Below are 21717 nucleotides of genomic sequence, written 5' to 3' on the forward strand. Positions count from 1 at the left end.
GGAGACTTATCAATCATTTTGTGGCATTGTACAATGTTACAAGATTTGGGAGTTTGTAAAATATCATTTTGAAATTTCCCCAAACTAGAAATCTTTCTCTGTTTTTGTCAAAATAACCTTGGGTACAAGTTTATGAATCTTGAGTGCTGATGTATTAGCTCAAAGTCTTTTGATTGCAAGTTACAGAAGTAAACTTTAGTTAGAGAAAAAGGGAAATCTAGCTTACAAGAAAAAGAAAGCCCTAGGGAACCTCAGGACAGGAAGTCAGCTGGGCCCAGGTCTTGGGGCTCAATTCTGGAAAGCCTCAAGCCTCTGCCTTTTGGGGCTCCTTCTCCAAGTGCTTTGCTCTGACCTTCTTGACCTGTGTAGACCTGCTTTTTAAATTGAATTACTTGCTGTTGATTTTACATTTCAGTCTCCCAAAGTAACTGTAGAGTAACTGAATGTCTGTATCTCATTTTGAGGAGAATCTACTTGCTGCTCACCCCAGTTCCATCATACATAATTTGGACTCAATGTCTTCAGTCTAGTTGCGTGAATGTGGGGCATGGGGACAGTTTTCACAGAAAGAAAATTGTCACAAGTTTGCTGGATGTGTGAAGGTCATCTCGCCCACCATGCCTAGAATGCTGCAGGGAAGCCTGGCAGCAAATGTTTAACAAATGAAATATCATGAGCCAATGAACTGTCAAGGGCAGAAGAATTTGTTTAGCTATATGAATAAAGGTTTTTTTGCATTTTGACTGTCATGATAATAAATTTATTTATTTTGTAGTGCTGCGATCTAACTCAGGGTGCCCCACTTGATGATACATCTTTATAACTCAATGGCTGTCATCATAAAGCAACTAATTGATTATATTTAGTTAATAATTATTGTAATTAACTGTACACTGAAGTTGTATTAGTAAAAATCACTTTATTTTCAGTGTTTTTATACATTTGTAAAATCCTTGTAAAATTTAAAAATTATATTTTTGTAAGAACATTTGGATAAGCTTAGAATGCTCATATTTATTCAGTTTAATATTATTTGTTTCTTTATTTTTTAAAAAAATTACGATTTATGAAGACTAAGCCTGGAGTAATTCGCCCAGTACCTATAAAATCCAGAATATTACTGAAAAAAGAGGAAGAAGTCTATGAACCCAACCCTTTCAGTAAATATCTGGACGACAACAGTGGTCTCTTCTCTGAACAGGTGAGCAGATACTTGTTATTTTGATAAATGACACTATTAAGTGTGAACATCTCTATTAATATACTATATATAAGAAAATGTGTATTGATTAGGATATCTTTGGTAATAAAAAGGTCATGTTTGCATAAGAAATCAGAATTCTTATATAAATCCAGGATGATATTTTTAAGGATCTTAATTTTTTTCTGAAAAATGTCTACCTAAAATAGATATTGTTTGGGAACTAGGACATTAACCTCTATGATTAATCTTATTAAATCACACATGGCTCATATAGGTATCACATCTTCATTCCTTAAATCTTGCTTTCATTGGAAGACATGAAATGTTTTAGCTTTGGTGTATTAAAATTGACAAAAGTCCTGTTTTTAGAATGATATTAACAGTGGAGGCAGCACAGCTGCCTAGGTTGAGCAGTACCAATTATAGGCTGAGGTCTCAAGCCACTGGAAGGCTTTCTTGTTGTTTTCTGTGTGTATGAAAATGTACACTATGTTCCCCTTACAGATGCTGTATGTTGGAGGAAGAATGATAGAAAGGGGCTTTTAAGAGATCTTGAAAAATGTGACAATATGTATGCACTATATAACTTCATAAATGATATCAAAGTGAAATTTTACATCTTTGTTTTATTAAAATGCAATAAATGGGAATGGGTTATATGTTTTATATCTTAAGCATTATTAAGCCATGTAAGCTATGTAAGATATATATGATGCAAGATATCCAGATAAGTAATGTATGATATCCAGATACATTTCTGAATAAAATCAGGACATGCAAAATGCTCATATATCATAATCTGTAATAAAACAGATTTATGAAGGAAAATAAAGGAGGTGTGCTCTTTAAAATTTTAAAGTCGGGCCGGGGATTTAGTTCAGTGGTTTCGCCTCCTGCTGCGCAAGCTCAAGGACCTGAGTTCGATTCCCAGTACCAAAAAAAATAAAATAAAAAAAAATAAATAAAATTTTAAAATTATAACTAACAGTGTTGTTGAAATATGAATTATATTCATATTTGTGCAATTTAAGACTATTCTATCAGCCACATCTGACCCTGGGCATGTTGTTTCATCTCTCTAGGCATCAATTCCTTATGGTAAAAAATGAAGTGTTCAGATCAGAGATCATGTAAAGTGTAAAATTTGGGTTACCTTATGATCAACCTTGATGGATCTGAAATCTCTGGTGTTCTTTAAGAAGTTCATTATAAATATGTTCTCACAACTTACTGTGTATTTTATTTATGAAATGGATATGAAATGAAGTTGGTAAGTGATACCTCTAGTCCCAGGTTCTCAGGAACCTGAGACAGGGGGATCACATGAGATCATGATTTGAAGAAGAGCCTAGCCAACATAGCCACACCATGTCTCTAAATCAATCAATCAATCAATCAATAGAAATGGAGATGAAAATATTTCCCATTTTTATATATTTTGTGAGACTGCTATGATTTTTGATGTTTTTTTAAAGAATGCACTAATATCATTAAAAGGATAATTAGAGGCAATTGTGGAACAAAACCCAGTCCTCAAATTAAATTAGAGACACCTTACTGATATATAAATTATCTCCATCAATTGACAAATAACAGAAATGGAAATTCCTGTTAGCAAAGCATATTTCATCATCAATAAAACACTTAGGAAATATCTATTGCTTGTGTGGTACTGATATTTCAGAGACTTAATGTGAAGTTTTAGACAGTATGAGATCACTATAGAAAGCTTGTAAAAATAACCCAGTATATTTATTTGAAAAATAAACTGCCAAGAGTTAAAATAAATTTCATATATTATCCATGTAACTTATATTCCTTAAAATATGATCTAACTTATAATAGTTTTATTCCCTTGTATGCTTTTAAATTTGTGCAGTTTATTTCAAGCAAATATTCTTCTAAATATTGAGTTAATCTACCTTAATTTATCATCATTTATTCCCTTGTGGAATGATGAATTCCATTTTCTTTTTTTTTTAAAAAAACAATTTATTGCATCATATTTGGTACCTTATGTTTGACAACAAAAAAGAAATTACATCTGGAACTGCAGGAAAAAGAAGCTGGTCTGTTATTGGGGAAAAAAAAACAAACCAAAAAACAAAAAATTTGGGCCCTTTAAAAATTACAAAGTCTTGGGCTTGCCTGAAATAACTGAGCAAGAAATATATTCTTAGAAATGTAGGGCTTCAAGTATTACAAACCTGTGACACTGTGGAAAAATTTCAGAGGTATCTAAACTGCAGCACTTTTTTTCTGCATATCGTGAACAAGGCCTGCTGAGGTTTTAAACTATTAGTCTCTTGATCAGTCATAGAATAGTAGTCAGGAGTTCTGCTCTTTAACTTCAAGCCATGGTAGATTTTCCTTTTTTTCACTCTTGGGTGAAAAATCATGCTTGCTAATTAGTTGGTGACACATCACAGTGCATTTGGTTCTTGCATTACAGTTTTAACAAGTTTGGCCAAAACAATGCTGAAAAGTTTGCATTATTATTTTAGTTATTCAAATTTTAGTTAAAATTGAGATTGCTCCAACTGGTTCCTTCAGTTAAAAACTGTGGTACAAGAACACTGAACTGATCATGTACAACACAACAAGCATACTGAACACCTTCTAGGTTTCTTATAATCCTGCTTGGTATCTATATGTCCCAGTTTCTACAACATCAAGCCATCTGTTGTAGGTTTCTCTGTAAATAGCGATTCACATTGCATACTTCTTATGGTCAGAATCAACCCTGTAACAAAATCAGTCAGATGCTAAAGCCCCAACAACTCTTTGTACTCAGTGAGAGAATCCAGTGCTAAAACAGCATGTATGCTGTCTGAGATAGAGTAAAATCTCACAAGACAAATTTAAGGTAATATTTTTGCCACACAGCTGCTTTGTTAGCTGTTACAGCCTCCAGATTGTATATAAATTAGTTTAAAAACATGGCTGGGTAGGTAGGAATAGGACAAGGTATCTTTTTTTAACCCCTCAATTTTAGCAGCTTTTTAATTTTTTAAGAAACTGAACCTATATCCTGCAATATTAGATATTTTATATATACTTTTTCAGCAGGATAAAAAATGTAAAACACTATTTGTAGGCAAGACCATTTACTCCTCTCATTCTGTGTAAGTTAGAGAAATGCAGCAGGTGCGTGACAAAAATATTATACACTAGATATGGTCCAAAGTCATTCCATTTGCTTGTTTAATGATGTTCAAATTTCATTGGCCAGTTCTTCAGTTTCTGCAGAACTATCTCCATTAACTGTGATCTTCATATCCTCTTCATATCCAGGAGGCATGAAAGCCAAAGCATAAGGGAAAATCTTATGACAATTTGCTCTATAAGCTTCAGCAGCTTCTCACAGTCTCCTAAGCTACCATCACACAAGGCTTCTAATACCTCCATACAAGTCTGGAGGTTTCTGTTAGTGAGAGACTCATCAAGTGTTGTTGCCAACTCTATAGCTCGTTTCTGACTAGAAGGATCTAAATAATATACCATTTTGGCAGCTGATAATCGATGTGGCAATGAATCAGAATTCCTTTTCAGAAAAGTTTCATTAAAATTCTTTGGATTCGTTGCTCCAAAAAGACGATTAATTTCTTGTTTTAATACTGTTCTAACTGTATCAGGTAAGTCTTTACTTTCACTCACTGCAGTACTAAAGAGTTGGATCATACACTCATAAAGCCAGGGATGACTAGAATCGATAGCAAATGCCCTCTTTACTGACTGTAGCATCAAAAGAAACTTTTCTTTCCTAAAGTAAATCTCAAAGGCAAAAAGATGAGTTTCTATCTTGTTCTTCACCAAGTTCTTCAATGGTGTTAAAAATTTAATAGCTTCTTCCAATGAAGTTTCAACCTTGGCCAGTTTCTCTGGGGTAAGTTCTTCTTTTGGACCTCCAATCTCATCATCGTCATCCTTCTTCTTTTTCTGATTTCTCTGCTGCTTTTCTTTTTCTGCATTTTTTTTCTCTTCTTCTATCTGGGCTTTCTTTTGAGCTCTTCTTTGTTTATTATGTAACTTCTTTAGCTCTTTGTCGGACATGTTTGCTGTATCAGCTTCATGTTCTTTATTCTCATCAGTAAGGGGATTGTCATGAAGCTTCAAATAGATCTCAATAGCAATTCTTGCTGCCTTGAAGTAAAATGGATGCTGTCGAAGTACATCTTCTAGTTTTAATAAGTCCACATATGATCTAAGGGTAATCTTCCTCATACAGTATGTATGAAAGTCAAACTGGTCATCAGTGATTTCTATAAAATGTCTCTCAATTTCATGACATTTCTTAAATGCTTCACCAAATTTATTCATTGCTTTATATGCCTGGGCACATTGTGTCTGGAACCACATGCACTGGATTTCATTCAAATTCTCTACTGCTGATGTTCCTTCCCTTGTAAACTTTGAGCACATTTCTTCAGCCTCTTTAATTAGACTGGCTTTTAGCATGTATTTTGCATACTTGGAGTTGATAAATCTGCTGTGCCCAAGGCCTGAGCTTCATCCATCCACCCTGCAGCTTCTTTAATATTCCCAGCATGCACTGGGTAAATGGCAGCTTTTTAGAGAAGTTTCATAACCTACTACTAATTCTTCTGTGATTGCCACCTTTTCTTTATCTTTGTATAAGGACTGCAAAGTATTGAAGACTGGTGGACAACCCTTGCTGAAATTCATCCTTAGGAACTTATCCAAACATTCTTTGAACTTCTCACCAGATAAAAAGTTTAATGGCAGCCTTCTTGGCACCAATCCCCTGGGATATTTGCTCCAGGCCTCCTCATATATTTTTAGCCGTTCGAACATATTAGCTGCTTTGATCTGTCCAGAGCTTCTGGATTTATCGCCTATCTTCCATTTCTCCATTGGCATTTAGTATTTTTTTTTTTTTTTTTGGTTTACTCTCATTGCAAATGATAAAAGCTTTCCTCAGTTTAGTCTTCCACTTCACTTATTTTTATTCTCCTCCGCTGTGGCCTCTCTTCTATTCAACCTATTAAGATTTTCTGGCTTCAGTGCCTTCTCTAAGCCTTTATAATAGGGCCAGTTTTCAGGGTTTCTCTCTTGTAATCCTCTGTAAACATCAGCAGCATCTTTCAGACGACACAATTGCAAGAGAAGTTCCCCTTTGGTTTCTTCTACAGCAAGTTTATCACAAATCTGCTTTTCATAGGTACAAAGATGTTCCAAGGCTTCTCTATACAGACCTGCTTCCCAAAGAACTTGATTTTGATATAAAAGTAGTTCACTATATTCATAATCCACTTTATCAGGGGATGTCTGTTGTGTTTTCCTAAATTCTTCTAAAATCTTTGCTGCCATTTCATAATCTAATAAATGATAAGCAATAGCGTAACCAAGCCATGACGCTGTCTGTGTCGGTCGAAGCTGAAGTAATTGATATCTTGTTTCCTCCATGTTCTGCAAATTTGGGATTAGAAAGAATCTGCTTACAGAATTTCAATCCATTTCTGTACTGCTTGTGTTCATAGCATCTCAAGATCCGCTTGAAGAGCACGCTCTCCTTGGGCCGGAGGCTCAGCTCCTGGCCGGCATAGTTCCAGCTCCTCCCTCTGCTCCCGCCACCACCTGATTCGGTCAGTCTGTTTGTCCGACCGCCGCCACTGCCATTCCCCGGGCTCCTTCAGCCTTGAATACCCCGATCTACCGCCACCACCAGGCCTCGGGTGTCGCCGCGTCGCCTTTCCGGGACACTCCCTTCTCCTCCTTGTCTTTTTCCCTTTCTCGCTTAATGCTGCCCCCCTCCACGGGTCTCTGTTGGCGGTTCAAGTGGTAACTGAACAGACCGACAGAGGCAGCCAAAATGGCGGACGCAGAGGGCTTTCCCACCGATGAATTCCATTCGCAAGGGCAGGAAATTCTTGTCATTAAAAAGAATTGGCATTTCTTTTCAACACATTTCCTGATTGTACAGATTTAAAGCTCTGTTCATGTTACAACACACACCTATTTATTTTAAAATAATTTTTTGAAAATGTCACCCGTTTTGTTAATATATGGCAGGAGGCCATAGACATAATCTTACTGATATTTTCTTTCAACCAACTTACTTGTTTATATCCTCACTTGAGTGAGATATATAAGGGGACTACAAACAGGAAGAATTGAAAGTAGTCTAACGTACTACTTAAAAGTGAATTGTAAAGGCCCAAATCTTATTTATTGGCCTTGTTTAGAAGGGAAAATTATGGTAGAACCATGGGGCCCCACATTGCCCAGGAAACCGCACATACCACCATATCACATCTTTTTTTTTTTTACACTGAGCTTTAACTACCATTTGTGTCCAGAATCTACAATGGAAGCAGATCCCAAAGACAGCTCACAAATGTGGACACCGAGCTGTACATAAAAATATCAACTGAGTAATAGCTGTTTATAATCTCAGCAATGCTACTGCATCAGAACTCCAATAGAAGAAAGCATATTCAAATCCAGTTCTGATCACTACTGCATTTTCCATATAATCCTGCTACAGAATAAACTGAATGGTTCCATACTTGGTTGCTCTCACCCACCCATGTAATAGAAAATATTTTAGCCAAACGGACCAAATTGCAGTAGCTCACATTCGCTAAGCTGCCTTGCACTGGAACATTTTCCACATCACAGGAGATTCTGGATGGGATTAAGTCAATATTTTTCCCCAGCAGATTCACTGCCATAAAATGTGATTTCAAAATTCTCTGTTAACAAAATGTCAGATGATAAAGATGATGAGACTAGACAGAGTTGTATTTACTGTAGCTCCGAAAGGTATAACTGGGCAGCTTTTTGAATGATTATGGACTGAACATTTGCTTGGAAACAGCCTCTCAGTGCTAAAAGCAAAGTTTGAAATCAAATGCATAATCAAGTAATTGAGACTTATTATTTAACAACTTTTACATCAAAATGGCATAGGCCAGGAAGCGTCATTCTATAGCTGGAAATTTTTAACAGAAACCCTTTTGAATGAAGTTATGCTTTTCTGAAATTATCTTCAACCCATTATTGTATTAATTTATGGTCTTTTTGATTTACTACGAAACATTTTCACACTCTTCCCTAAATATATGGATTTTAAAAAATGATGTGCTTTGAAACATGTTTCTATTCATATCTAAGGGCAGAGTTGGAAAATAATAGAATTGTTTAGACAAATGAGCATCCAGACAGAATACATAGTTTTGGAAATTCAGTTCATGCATGAAAATGAAAATACTAAAGAGCAAAATGAATTTTAGTTTATTGTGACTACTTGGGGAGCATAAGATACATTGATTGCTTTCTGATAATTTTGTGTATCTAATTAGATGAAAGTAATTTTTTCACCAATGATTTTCCTTTTAAGAAAGCAAGCTTTAACTTCAATTTTTGAAATTATTATGTAAAATATTCTTTTTATAAATTATTCAACCCATGATATGACATACTTCATTACTTTCTTGTAGTCTTAGAGGACTGAACAAAAGAATTTGTATAGAATTAATAGAATTAATAATAGAATCAATATTAGAATTACTAGAATGAATTAGAATTCTATTAGAATTAATACAATAAAGATTCATAATAATAACAAAAGAATAATAGAATTAATAGAATTAAAGGGGCAATGTTGTTTCATCTAATTTTCCCAGAAATACTTGTCTTTGTTTTTCACCTTTTGGGAAATAATGGTTCCCAGCATGCACGCCTCTCACATTTCACTTTCCCTCTAATTTATTTCCGTGGAGGAGAGAACATGTTTTGTATTAAAACGATCATTTAGAGTTTCCTCTGCACCATTCACAGAGAACATGAAAAGATAATTGAAAGAATTTCCTTCACTGTAAACTTCTCACTCTTTTTGGAATTTTTTTCCTTAGGCATCGTACCCCCCCTCCAAATTCTCTGACCCCCAGTTTTGATGCATATGTGAATGACTGTCAGATATGTATCTATGGTTCATGAAGTAATGTTTCCACTGTGACCTTCCACTTTTCCTCACACCACCCAGCTGTTAGCACTACAGGCAAACGCCCTTGTTGTGGCTGAAAGGGACACTGGTGCCTCTCTCAGAATGACTGCCACAAAACACCACTTGTTCAACACTTGTTTTTCAACTAAGTTGGCTCATTCTCTTGTGCCATCAACTTACCTGTTATGATTTCTAATCTTTTACTAAGTGGTATTTTTTCAGGTAAAAGGTTCAGGTGAAACTTTTTAGGTCTAGAAATTATTTAGTGGCTTGGTGGATTATTTTAAGGAAGAAGCAACTAAAATTTCCTGTAGTGTTACATTTCTTTGGAAAGCTTTGAGATGAGAGATTTGGCTTCTGGAAGTTTTACCATGCTATTTTCAAGTAATGCAATCCTTGTGACTTTTTCTCCTGCTCTCCTTCCTCCCTCACTCCCTTGTCTTCCTATGTCTTTCCAAATATAAGAAGTACTAGACAATTTATCATTGTTATATACTACATGTAATAGATAACTTATCATCAATTCAATAATCTCTTTATTTGTATTTTTAAATTGTTCTTTGGAGACAATATTTGCTTTTTTTCTCCAGGATATAATTAGGTAGGCTCACTTCTTCATACTTAGAATTCCATGACTCTTTTTTTTTTGTAAATTTCTCCTTCCTTACTATAAACATCAAGGTTGAAAGTAAACTTTGCAGATTTTGTTGCAGTTGTCTACATTTTTGAGGGAGATTTCTTTTCCTGCCTCCTTTTACCTGCCCTATACAGACTTTTATTTGCTTTTAAAAAAAAGTAAACACAAAGGGAAGGACTGTTTGCCATTTCTGTCATAATGGTATCCAAATCATTAGTTGTCTAACAATAGTTGGTGGATATGCATTACCTGATAACGTCTCAGTCAACTGGGAAATGATGACAGTTTGAAAGCTCCTTGCAAATATGTCCTCAGTGTTTAACTACATATTCCTACATATGATGTTCCTACATAACTGTTCAGAGGGGATTGATCATTACCATATTTAGAAACTCTTATGCAGAGTATATTCTCCTTTCAAAAATAAGACTTTATTAAAATAAAACTTACGAACTCTCTCAGTTTTTAATCCTAAAAGTATTATACAATAAAATTTCAATAGAAAATGAACAATTCTATAAAAATCATTTTAATATGGATGTGGTGGGGCATGCCTTTAATCCCAGAACTCTAGGATGCTGAGGCAGGAGGACTGAAAGTTTAAAACCTGCCTGAGAAATTTTGCTACTTGGTGAGACCCTGTCTCAAAATAAAAATAATATAAGTGGAAAGACCCTGTGTTCTATCTCCTTATCATACCTTTATTGATTGCTTTAATCATTGAATGACTAAATAAGATACAAAATAAACTTTATTCAGAGATTAGAAAGCTAAAGCATTTTATTTGCTGGTAAGAAAATGATACATTCCCTTCAAGTCACGCTCAGCTTGTGAATAGAATCATGCATGGTAATGATCAGGTCTTTGGTACAGTTTTCTCTTAAGTACATAAGATCATTTTGGCTAAACTAGTGATCCTGTCCCAGTCACTGTATACAATAATCCTCTTCTTTCCCTCTCTTCACAGTTTTGGTTCTTCTGTTGCTTTAGTATGGTTTGGGATATCATTATTGGATATCTTTTTTGTTTTTGGTACTGGAGATCAAATTTGGGACCCTGTGCTTGTGAGGCAGGCAGTGGAACCACTGAGCAAAATCCCTGGCCCTTGGGATATCATTATTAATAGTAAAATTGGCAATGCAATTAGTTTTTCTGTCCTGAATATTTTCTTTGACTCATGAGAAGTAAAATCAAGGTGGGATCCATAGAGGCAGACATAACAAAAATTGGAGATACTTTTGAGTATAAATGCTAAAACTGACATGTTTGACATATTTCATAATCATTGGAGAGATTGGTACATACCTTTAAATGTCTGTGAGATTGGATAGACTTTAATGAGGACCACAAACATCACAAGACATGTAAGTTTGAAGGTGAATTATGTAAAGAGAGTTGGAAACTTCCTTCTTTCTGTGATATAAGAAAATAACTTAAAGCACATAAGTTAGGCAAGAAAAATAATAAGTCCAAATGGGGAGAGTAACTAAAAGAATGCATGGGAGAAACATAACTATAGGAGATGAACAAACTAGTTTTTGTATTCTATTTAAGAATCTGAAAATGGCAGTCTAGCCTATGGAAAAGAGGAATCAAGCTGTTGAAGTAGGTCATTTGTAATAAAAAAATGAAGAAAAAAGAAAGCAGTATTAAAAAGCAAAGACACGAGGTCAGAGATTTAGCTCAGTGGTTCCGCTGCCAGCCTCGAAAGCACAAGGTCCTGAGTTTGATACCCAATACCAAAAAAGAAAAAAAAAAGCAAAGACATGTTATTTCTTTTGTTTCAAAGACTACAAGAAAAGGAAGACCTGTAGTAAGTTTGTAAGTTTAAAATTTGGTTATGCAATACTTTCATAAGCAAAATGGAAGGGTTTTAGGGGTTTTCAGAAATAATATTATCATCCCCTGAAATGCGTATCCTTAGTGAATTTAATCTACTGTAGCTGAGGCATCCAGATGCCTTATGGATCTTAAGATTATTTTTTAACCTTACTTTTTCTTGTAAATAGGGAACTATATTGAGTGAGAAAATAAGCAGTTTAATAGCAAAAAGCTTGTCAGTCATCTTTACCTAGTAAGTTTTGAAGGCTCAGGATAGTTTATCTGCTTAATGAAAGCAAGCATGTGTGATATTTATTACATTAGGTGTGTTCAGAGTGGAGGCATGCTTTTCTACCTTAGCTCAGGTTTCTGTGAGCTGCATGTGATTGAGGACTGGCCCATCACAGCTGCCGTGGAGTCAGGCTGGGTCCACCCTCCCACTTGTAGTCATGTGTGAGCAGGACCCAGTGACCTTTTTCATTCTTATTTTCAAAAGAATCCAAGGAAAACTGAAGTGTCTCCCTTTGGCAAAAACAACTCTGAAACATTCATTCTCATCATGCCTATGTGGTTAACCATCTGTATCCAACGTATCTGTGAAACCTGAACCTCATTGGTGATAGGGAGGGATTGGACTAGACTAGTGGTTCTCAGTTGAGGAGGATTTTTACCTTGGACAGCACCGTTTGTCCTGATGGAGGAGGCAGGGTGTGGCAGACCTGTACTAGCTAGAGGCCTGGGTGCTGCTGAGTATCCTACAGTGCACAGGAAAGCTGCCTGGAATGATGGGCCCCACATGGCAAGAATGCTGGGGATGAGTAGCCCTGGGCTACAACATCTCTTGGGTCTGCTATTATGACTAGTGAAGCTTAATACTTTACCCTGCCAGGAGCATTTCAGTTTATCCAGCATTGTTGAGGCTATAAAACTATCATATAATATTATGTAATCTTAGAAAGTCTCTGCCATAGCAACGTCGTCAGTTGGGCAGAACGCACCGAATCAGCCCACTGCAGACAGGCAGGTCTGCAGACCCCTTAGGATCCTTGCGCGGAATGCGCTGAATCAGCCTGCGCCCTGCCCCCCCCCCCCCCCCCCCCCCCCGCTCCTCTGTACAGCCACCTGGTTCTACACTACAAAGATGCAGAGGACACTGGACTACCAGACCACTGTACTGGGTAAGTTGGAGTCATCGTCACCTCCAATCAGGACTGGGACTATCTTCAGGGGAAGGGTAGCTGGAACCTGCAATACAACTCTGCAGAGTTCAACCCTAAGGGAGGACAGGGAGCTCAACTTGGGACTTGCAGCCAGAAATCTGCTTGAATCTCACGGGTCTGCGACTAGCTTGCTGAGACTCATTCACTTATATCTGCACACTGCAACCCACGTTGCCTATTGTGACAGCAGAGACATACCCTGAAAGAGGCCCTTCATCTTCATGGTTATTTTTTATTCCCGAAATTAGTTTTATTATTTTGGTTTTTTTCTCTTTTCTTTTGCTCCTCTTATCTTTAATTTTTCCCCCTACTCGTTGCAAATATTTGTTTTTCTCTCCTTTTTTTCTTTTCTTCTTTCTTTTCTCTTCCCTTTCTCTCTTACACTCACTCTCTTGCTCTCCCACATTGTTCATCTTTCGTTTTTGTCCCTGTTTTGGTCTTCATTTGGAGCTCTTCTTTATTTTCCTATTATTCACTTTTTCCTTCTCACTTGTGTCCTCTGACCACACTACTAACCTTCCCCTATCCTTCTTCCCATCTATCCCTCTCTCCTGAACCCCTTCTAACTCCCCATCCCAAAGGGTAAAGTTGTTATATTGAAGAGTTTATTCACTATATGTTGGGTTGGTCCTAGATCTTGATTTAATTCACACAGCTAAAGGTGATAGATTAATAACTACCACAAAATGTCATTTTCAAAGATGTACTTGATGCAGTGGTGATGCTGATTGTATCACTTGGGCTAAGGTGTTAGTATTGATCTAGTCAATGAACCTTCCTGGTATAAGGAAAATGAGATAATCTTAGAGTCATTAGAGACTCAAAACTTAAAGACCAGCTATATCTGGAAGACACTTCTGAGAAGCAATCATTCCATAAGGGTTCTAATTACAAGCAACAAAGATACCTACAATAAGCAATTTCAAACCAGCAACCCAGGAGTTAAACCAAGGACAGTACCAAAAACAAAAATGAGAAGACATTTAAGCAAGGCACAAACTCAGACTTCCACCCCACCAAGGGTAAATCCTGGATCCTGGTGGAGATGAAATGGAAAAGTCCCATAACCAACCACCTGGATACCCTGAACTGATAGCACAGGAAGTAACAAAACAGATAAATGAGGCTCTAGAAAAATTCAAAACAGAAATAATCTCCCAGATAAATACAGACATGGTGAGCAGAGTAAAAGACATGATTAGAGGATCTAGGACAGAAACAGATAAAAAAATAGATGAGCTCAGAAACATGCTGGAAGCCATGAATGCCCAGCATAAGAAAGAAATGGAAACCATGATCGCCCAACATAAGAAAGAAATGGAATCCATGAAACAGATTCAAACAGATATTCAGGAGATCAAAAACTCCATTGAAAGTATCCACAGCAGATTAAGGGAATCTGAAGATAGAATATCAGATATAGAAGACAGGATCATGGTTAGAGACCATGAAAATAGAGATTATTTAAAAATATTAAGGGGCCACAAGAAATCAATCCAACAACTGCTAGACAATGCAAAGAAGAATAACATAAGACTGATAGGAGTCCATGAGAAAACAGGAGAAAGCACAATTGATATTTAAAAATTGTTCACAGAAGTAATAGCAAAAAACTTCCCAGACAGAGGTAGAGAATTGGACATACAAATAAGTGAGGCATATAGAACTCCAACTAGCCATGATCAAAAAAAATCTACATCTAGACATATAATAGTCAAGATTCCAGAAACCCAACAGAAAAACAAAATCTTACAAGCAGTTAGGGAAAAGAAACAAATCACCTAAAAAGGAAAGCCCATCAGAATCACAGCAGAATTCTCAACACAAACACTCAAATTGAGGAGAGCCTAGAGTGAAGTATTTCAAGTCCTAAAAGAAAATAATTTCCAACCTAGAATGGTGTATCCTGCAAAATTATCTTTCAAAATCCATGGGGAAATTAGATACTTCTACAACAAAGAACACCTGAGAAACTTCATGAACACCAAACCAGCACTACAAGGAATGCTAAACAGTAGCCTAGAAAAAAGCAATGAAGGTCACAACTCCATGAGGCCCAACAGAGGGAAGCCACCAGGCAAGGTAAGACACTAAAGGGAAAGGGGGAAAAAATAAGAAATAAAAGAGCCAACAAAAGTAAAACATCATGACAAGGATAAATCAATATCTATCAATTATAACCATCAATGTTAATGGCCTCAATTCACCAATCAAAAGAAATAGACTGGCAGAATGGATTAAAAAGGAAAATGCAACAATATGCTCTATACAAGAAACACACCTAACTCAAAAAGAAACTCATAGACTGAAAGTAAAAGGATGGAAAACAGTTCTCCACATGACAGGAACCCAGAAGAAAGCAGGGGTAGCAATCTTACTTGCAGACAAAGTAGATTTCACACCAAAACTAATTAAGAGAGACAAAGATGGTCACTACGTCCTTGTGAATGGAACAATCCAAGAGGAAGAGGTGACAATCCTAAATATATATGCACCAAATACGAATGCCCCCCAACTATACAAAACAAATATTAATGGACATGAAAACTCATATGAGCACTAATAGAATTGTAGTGGGGGACCTCAACACCCCTCTATCACAAATAGACAGATCAACTAGAAAAAAAATTAACAATGAAATTCTAGAACTGAACCAAGCTATTGAATAAATGCACTTAATAGATGTTTACAGAGTGTTGCACCCTATAAAATCAGAATACACATTCTTTTCAGCTGCACATGGCTCATTATCCAAAATAGATCTCATGTTAACTCATAGGACATATTTAAGTAAATGTAAAACAATTGAAGTTATTCCCTGTATATTTTCAGACCATAGTGCAATAAAATTGGAGATCAATAACATAAGAAACCACAAAACCCCAACAAACACATGGACACTGAATAACACCCTCTTGAACAACCAATGGGTCACAGAAGTAATTAACGAAGTAATTAAACAGTTTCTACAAGTAAATGAAAATGCCAGTACAACACACAGGAATCTATGGGACACAATGAAAGCAGTTCTACATGGGAAATTCATAGCAGTGAATGCCCATATTAGGAAAACAGAGAAAACTCAGATAAATAACCTAATGCAGAACCTCAAGCTCCTAGAAAAAGAAGAGCATAACGAATCCAAAGCTCATACAAGAGAGGAAATTATAAAGATTAGGGTAGAAATCAATGCAATGGAGACTAAGAGAACAATACAAAAAAATCAATGAATCAAAGACTTTTTTTTTTGAAAGAATAAATAAAATCGATAAACCTTTAGCTAACCTTATCAAAACAAGGGAAGAAAAGGCACAAATACATGCAATTAAGAATGAAAAAGGTGAAGTCACAACAGATCCAACAGAAATCCAGAGGATCATCAATACCTACTTCAAGAACCTGTACTCCAATAAAATGGAAAACACAGAAGAAATGGGCAGATTCCTAGATACATATGAATTGCCAAAGTTAAATGAAGAAGATATAGAAATTCTAAACACCTCAATTACAATGAGTGAAATTGAAAATGTAATAAAATATTTACCAACAAAGAAAAGCCCAGGTTCAGATGCCTTCACTGCTGAATTTTACAAGACATTTAAAGAAGAACTAACACCATTACTCTATTAACTCATCAAGGAAATTGAAAGGGAAGCAATACTTCCAAATTCATTCCTGGAAGCAAGTGTTACTTTGATTCCAATACCAGGGAAAGACCCAACCCAAAAAGAGAACTACAGGCCAATCTCCCTAATGAACATAGATGCAAAAATCCTCAACAAGATACTGGCAAACAGAATACAGAGGGTCATCAAGAAGATCATATACCCTGACCAAGTCGGATTTATCCCATGGATGCAAGGATGGTTCAACATTCATAAACCAATAAATGTAATACACCATATTAACAGAGCCAAGGACAAAAACCATATAATTATCTCAATAGATTCAGAAAAAGCATTCGATAAAATCCAGCACCCATGCATGATAAAAACTCTACAGAAAATTGGAATAGAAGGTCTTTATCTTAACCTGATTAAGGCTATCTATGAAAAGCCAACAGCCAACATCATAATAAATGGTCAAAACCTGAAAACTTTCACGCTAAAATCAGGAACAAGACAAGGAAGCCCACTATCACCACTCCTGTTCAATATAGTTCTGGAAATATTAGCCACAGCAATTAGAAAAGAGAAAGAAATAAAAGGAATGAAAATAGGAAAAGAAGAAGTTAAACTGTCATTATTTCCTGATGGTATGATACTTTACATAGAAGATCCAAAAACTCTGCCAAAAGACTTCTAGACTTAATTGACACATTCAGTAGAGTAGCCGGATACAAGGTCAACACTCAAAAAACAATAGCCTTCTTGTACACAAATAACAGACTCACTGAGAGAGAAATTAGGGAAACAATTCCTTTTACAATAGCATCCAAAAAAATGAAATATCTAGGAATCAATCTAACAAAGGAAGCAAAAGACCTCTACACTGAAAACTCAGCACTCTGAAAAAAGAGATCAAAGAGGATACAAGAAAATGGAAAGACATCCCTTGCTCCTGGATAGGAAGAACCAATATAGTGAAAATGGCCATACTTCCAAAACTACTATATGGATTCAGTGCAATGCCAAATGAAATTCCAACAATATACTTCACAGAACTAGAGAAAACAATCCAAAAATTCATTTGGAACCATAAGAGACCTAGAATAGCTAAAGCAATTCTAAGCAACAGAGATATGGCTGGGGGTATCACAATCCCCAACTTGTAACTATACTACAAAGCTACTGTGATAAAGTCATCATGGTACTGGCAAAGGAACAGACCTGAGGATCAGTGGAATAAATTAGAAGATGCAGAAACAACTCCAGACATGCTCAGTCACCTCATCTTTGACAAAGGAGCCAACCACCATCATTGGAGGAAAGATACCCTGTTTAATAAATGGTGTTGGAAAAACTGGATTTCAACCTGCCAAAGATTGAAACTAGACCCATACCTATCACCATGCACTAAACTGAGATCGAAGTGGATTAAAGATCTAAATATTAAGACAGAAACACTAAACTTGCTGGAAGGTAATTTAGGTAGAACTCTTGAAGACATTGGCATAGGAAAAGACTTCATGAACAAAACCTCAGCAGCACAGGAACTAGCAGAAAGAATCAACAACTGGGATCTCATCTTATTAAAAAGCTTCTGCACTGCAAGATAAACCACCAACAGAGCTAACAGACAACCTACAATATGAGAAAAAATTTTTAGCAGCTGTACCTCGGACAAAGGACTACTGTCTAGAATATATAAAGAATTGAAAAAAATCAGCCCCCCCAAATTCAAAGACCCAAGTCAAAAATGGGCATCTGAAATGAACAGACATTTCTCAGACAAAGAAGTAAAAACAGCAAATAAATATATTAAAAAATGTTCAGCATCACTGGTCATTTGAGAGATGCAGATGAAAACAACACTGAGATTCCACCTCACCCCAGAAAGAATGGCTGCTATCAAGAAATCAACCAGTAACAAATGCTGGTGGAGGTGTGGGAAGAAAGGAACCCTTCTCCAATGCTGGTGGGAGTGCAGACTGGTGAAACCACTGTGGAAGTCCGTATGGAGATACCTCAAAGAACTAGGACTAGAGGTCCCATTTGACCCAGCTATTCCCCTGCTGGGTATCTTCCCCAAAGAATTAAAAGAATCATACCACAGTGATATATGTGCACCCATGTTCATATTGGCACAGTTTGTAACAGCTAAAGCTTGGAAGCAGCCCAAGTGCCCATCAACTGGAAACTGGATAAAGAAAATGTGGGGTTTTTGTATAAAATGGAGTACTACTCAGCCATAAAGAATGAAAAACTAGAGTCATTTGTAGCTAAATGGATGCATATTGAGGCCATACTCTTAAGTGAAATAAATAGGACACGCATGTAAATACAGAATAGTTTCACTAGTGTGAGAAAGTGATAGTGTAAACAAGGGTTAAAATGATTAAAATAAATAATTGATAATTTGAAATAGGAAAAAAGGTCCAAAGACGAAGGAGTGACGGGAGGGGATGGGGAAAGGAAAAACTATGAGAAAAGAAGAAAAAAAAAAAGGAAATGAAATTTGTGTAAATAGGGATGGGTGGAGGGGGTGAAGGGTGCACAGGTAATGGGGATAAAAAAATAAGAACCAAGATATATCATGTACAGGTACAAACACCCTATGATGTAAATGAATTGTATACCTAAAATGTACCAATAAAAGAACAACAACAACAAAAAGAAAGTCTCTATGGTAACTCTTAAAAATGCATGTTAGTGAATTAAGTTATCTTTGAACTCGATCTTATTATCTTCTGTAAAATGCGGTGTTGTATGAGGTGCTATTAAAGTGAAGGTCCTCATATCATGAAATTCTGTGTTTATTTCTTTAAAACTATTGGAGCCCTTCTTGATGTTTTATTTATTCAAAAAGAAGGTGGTGAAAAGCAAGTAGTACTTAGGTCACAGGTTTGGAGAAGTGGAAAGTCTTAATCTACTGTTAGGTCAAAGTAATGATAAGTAAAATACATCTCCATATTGTTTTATGGTGCCCCCCCCATCGTGTGTGTGTGTGCGTGTGTGTGTGTGTGTGTGTTTGTGTGTATACCCCCATTCCCAGTGTGGGCTAACTTGGATAGGAAATCTTGGTTATTTTCTTGACTTCTTGTTTTCTTTAAATATTACTTTCTATTCACACAGTATTTATATTGAGAGATGATCAGTATCATTTTTTGCCACTATTTCATGCGAGTAACTATTGTTTTGCTTTGGCTTCAAATAAATACCCGTGGGAAACAGTTAATTTCTTCTAAAATTTATGCGTGTTTGTATGTAAAAACTGCTTAAAATTCACATAAATGCCTACATATTTAGCACACTTTTAAAGGGTCCTGGCTTTTGCTACTTAAGTTACATTCTTTTGTCTGTTTTGGATTGAGAAACTATTTCTGTTACGAATATCCTGAATATAAACACAAATAGGTAACCTAGAATTTAAATACAGACACTTCTCACAATGGAAGTAAAGAGGCCTTTATAAATTGTTCCTATTTTTAGACTTTCTTTCTTTCTTTTTTTGGGGGGGTACCGGGGATCGAACTTGGGTCCCTTCACTTGTGAGACAGGCGGTGGAACCACTGAGCTAAATCCCCGGCCCCAAGGCTTTCTGTTCTTCACATACAGAAGAAACTTGTATTTTGATTTGTTTTATAATCACAAAAGACTGTGTGGTAATCCTGGCAATAAACTTTGGAGTTTTTGCTATTTTAAATCTCTCTCTGGAAAATGACATGAGCCTGTGTGACAAGGTGGACCTAAGAAATATAACTTAGTTGCAGAACATCAGCCTTTTCATTTAAATCCCTTTTTAATATAATGGATACAAAGAACAAAAATTCATCATATTAAAACTGTATGATTGTTCTTAAAATATATACTGCTTTAACACAGACAGCATATGCCCTGCATTAAACACACATAAATATATAAATTAAAAAAATATATAAATTTTGTAGCATTGAAGAAGTTTGCAAGTCTATTGTGCACAGTATGCTCAGAATTTCAAAATTGCAAATTCACAGGTGCACAAATGGCTTTAGAATAAGGAAGGCAGGAAGTAGTGAGATTTGTGTGCAGGCTAACTCAGCTTCAAAATGCCAATTAGGGTAACAGAACTTTGGTCCATTCCAATTGTTCTGACAAAGGCAAGGCACTTCCTGAAGTAAACACTGAGTGACCGGAGTCCAGAAGAGCACAGGGTTACTTCTCTGAGTGCTTTATGCAAGCCAGCTTCTCTCCTTGTAGTGGGTGAGCAGCCTGGGGGCATCAATCAGCTGAGAGACAAATGGTTGAGCTACTGATCACACTTACACACTTAATAGAACTGCGTTTCTATTTTGTGAAATGGGAACAGTTCTCACAGTCAAAGAATCTGGGATAGTTTAAACTCCAGCCAGTTTTCAAATTCTTTTATTCTAAAAATGACATTTGTCAGTGTCTCCCCACCTTACCCTTTTTTCTCTTTTGAGGCTGTTCCACTTGGACACACCCAGCAGCCCTTCCTAGTGACGATCTCCCCTGGAGACCAGGCACAGGCAACTTGTGAATCTCATCATTTCTTCTAGTTTCACAAGCCTCCAACATCTCATTTTCCAGTGACGGTGGAGTGCGCGGCCCTTTCTCAGCCACACACAGGGGTCTTGGATGGATCTTCTCGATTGATTCCCTCTGCCCCTTCCACCCGCACCCCCATTTCCTCCCCTCCTCCAAGCACAGTTCACTCATTTTCATTCTGATCAACTGACAGATTTTTGAAACTCAAAATCTTTGTCAAACTGGAACCCTTGCTATAGAGTCCCCAAATCTACTTTGAAACTCAAAACAAACAAAAACAACAAAAACACCTCCTCCATCCCCCAAACAAAGGCTCATTCTTTTCTCTTGGCAATTCTGCTTTAACACTGTCACCTAGGGGCAGTGAGATGGAATGAATCCAGGGCTGCCTTGGGAGGCAGAGGTAACATGTGGCAGGGCTGTGGAGAAGAAAGAAACAGGCAGTAGGGGTGGCTGCTATGTGGTCTCCAGCATGCAGAGGGTGCTGGGGGTCTTGGTGAATGGCGTGGTTACCTTTCTTCTCTCCCTCTTGTTAACGTTCAGCCATTTAACACGTGTGCCAGATCTGTCATAGGCCTGAACGATTCCCCAGGCAATAAAGCAGGCAGTGTCCCTGCTCTCAGAGCTTGGCTTGTAGTGAGTTCTGGATATTCTAGACCTTAGTTCTTGTCTCCCTCAGCTCAGCCTTTTCTGCACCCTGGGTTCTTTGTCCTCAGTCT

The 21717-nt window shown here is 36.7% G+C and overlaps 1 protein-coding gene and 1 pseudogene across 17 annotated transcripts in view; one reads left to right on the plus strand and one right to left on the minus strand.

Annotated features, from left to right (window-relative positions):
• Positions 1-21717, plus strand: part of Mlip (muscular LMNA interacting protein) — a 297907-nt gene that overhangs the window by 224429 nt on the left and 51761 nt on the right. For 16 of the 17 annotated variants that reach the window (XM_087195995.1, XM_087195985.1, XM_087195993.1 and 13 more), the window contains one exon: positions 1073-1201. In XM_087195995.1, the coding sequence (XP_087052121.1) occupies positions 1073-1201 (129 nt within the window). Of the gene's footprint in view, positions 1-1072; positions 1202-1708; positions 3745-21717 lie in introns of those variants that run through there. The other variant, XM_087195987.1, reaches the window with a different exon arrangement.
• Positions 4326-6100, minus strand: LOC110346477 (N-alpha-acetyltransferase 15, NatA auxiliary subunit pseudogene; annotated as a pseudogene).

This window comes from Heterocephalus glaber, unplaced genomic scaffold, assembly GCF_053883595.1.
Source record: "Heterocephalus glaber isolate CG9 unplaced genomic scaffold, H.glaber_assembly_v1.0 deba00001610, whole genome shotgun sequence".
In the NCBI taxonomy this organism is placed as follows: Eukaryota; Metazoa; Chordata; class Mammalia; order Rodentia; family Bathyergidae; genus Heterocephalus; species Heterocephalus glaber.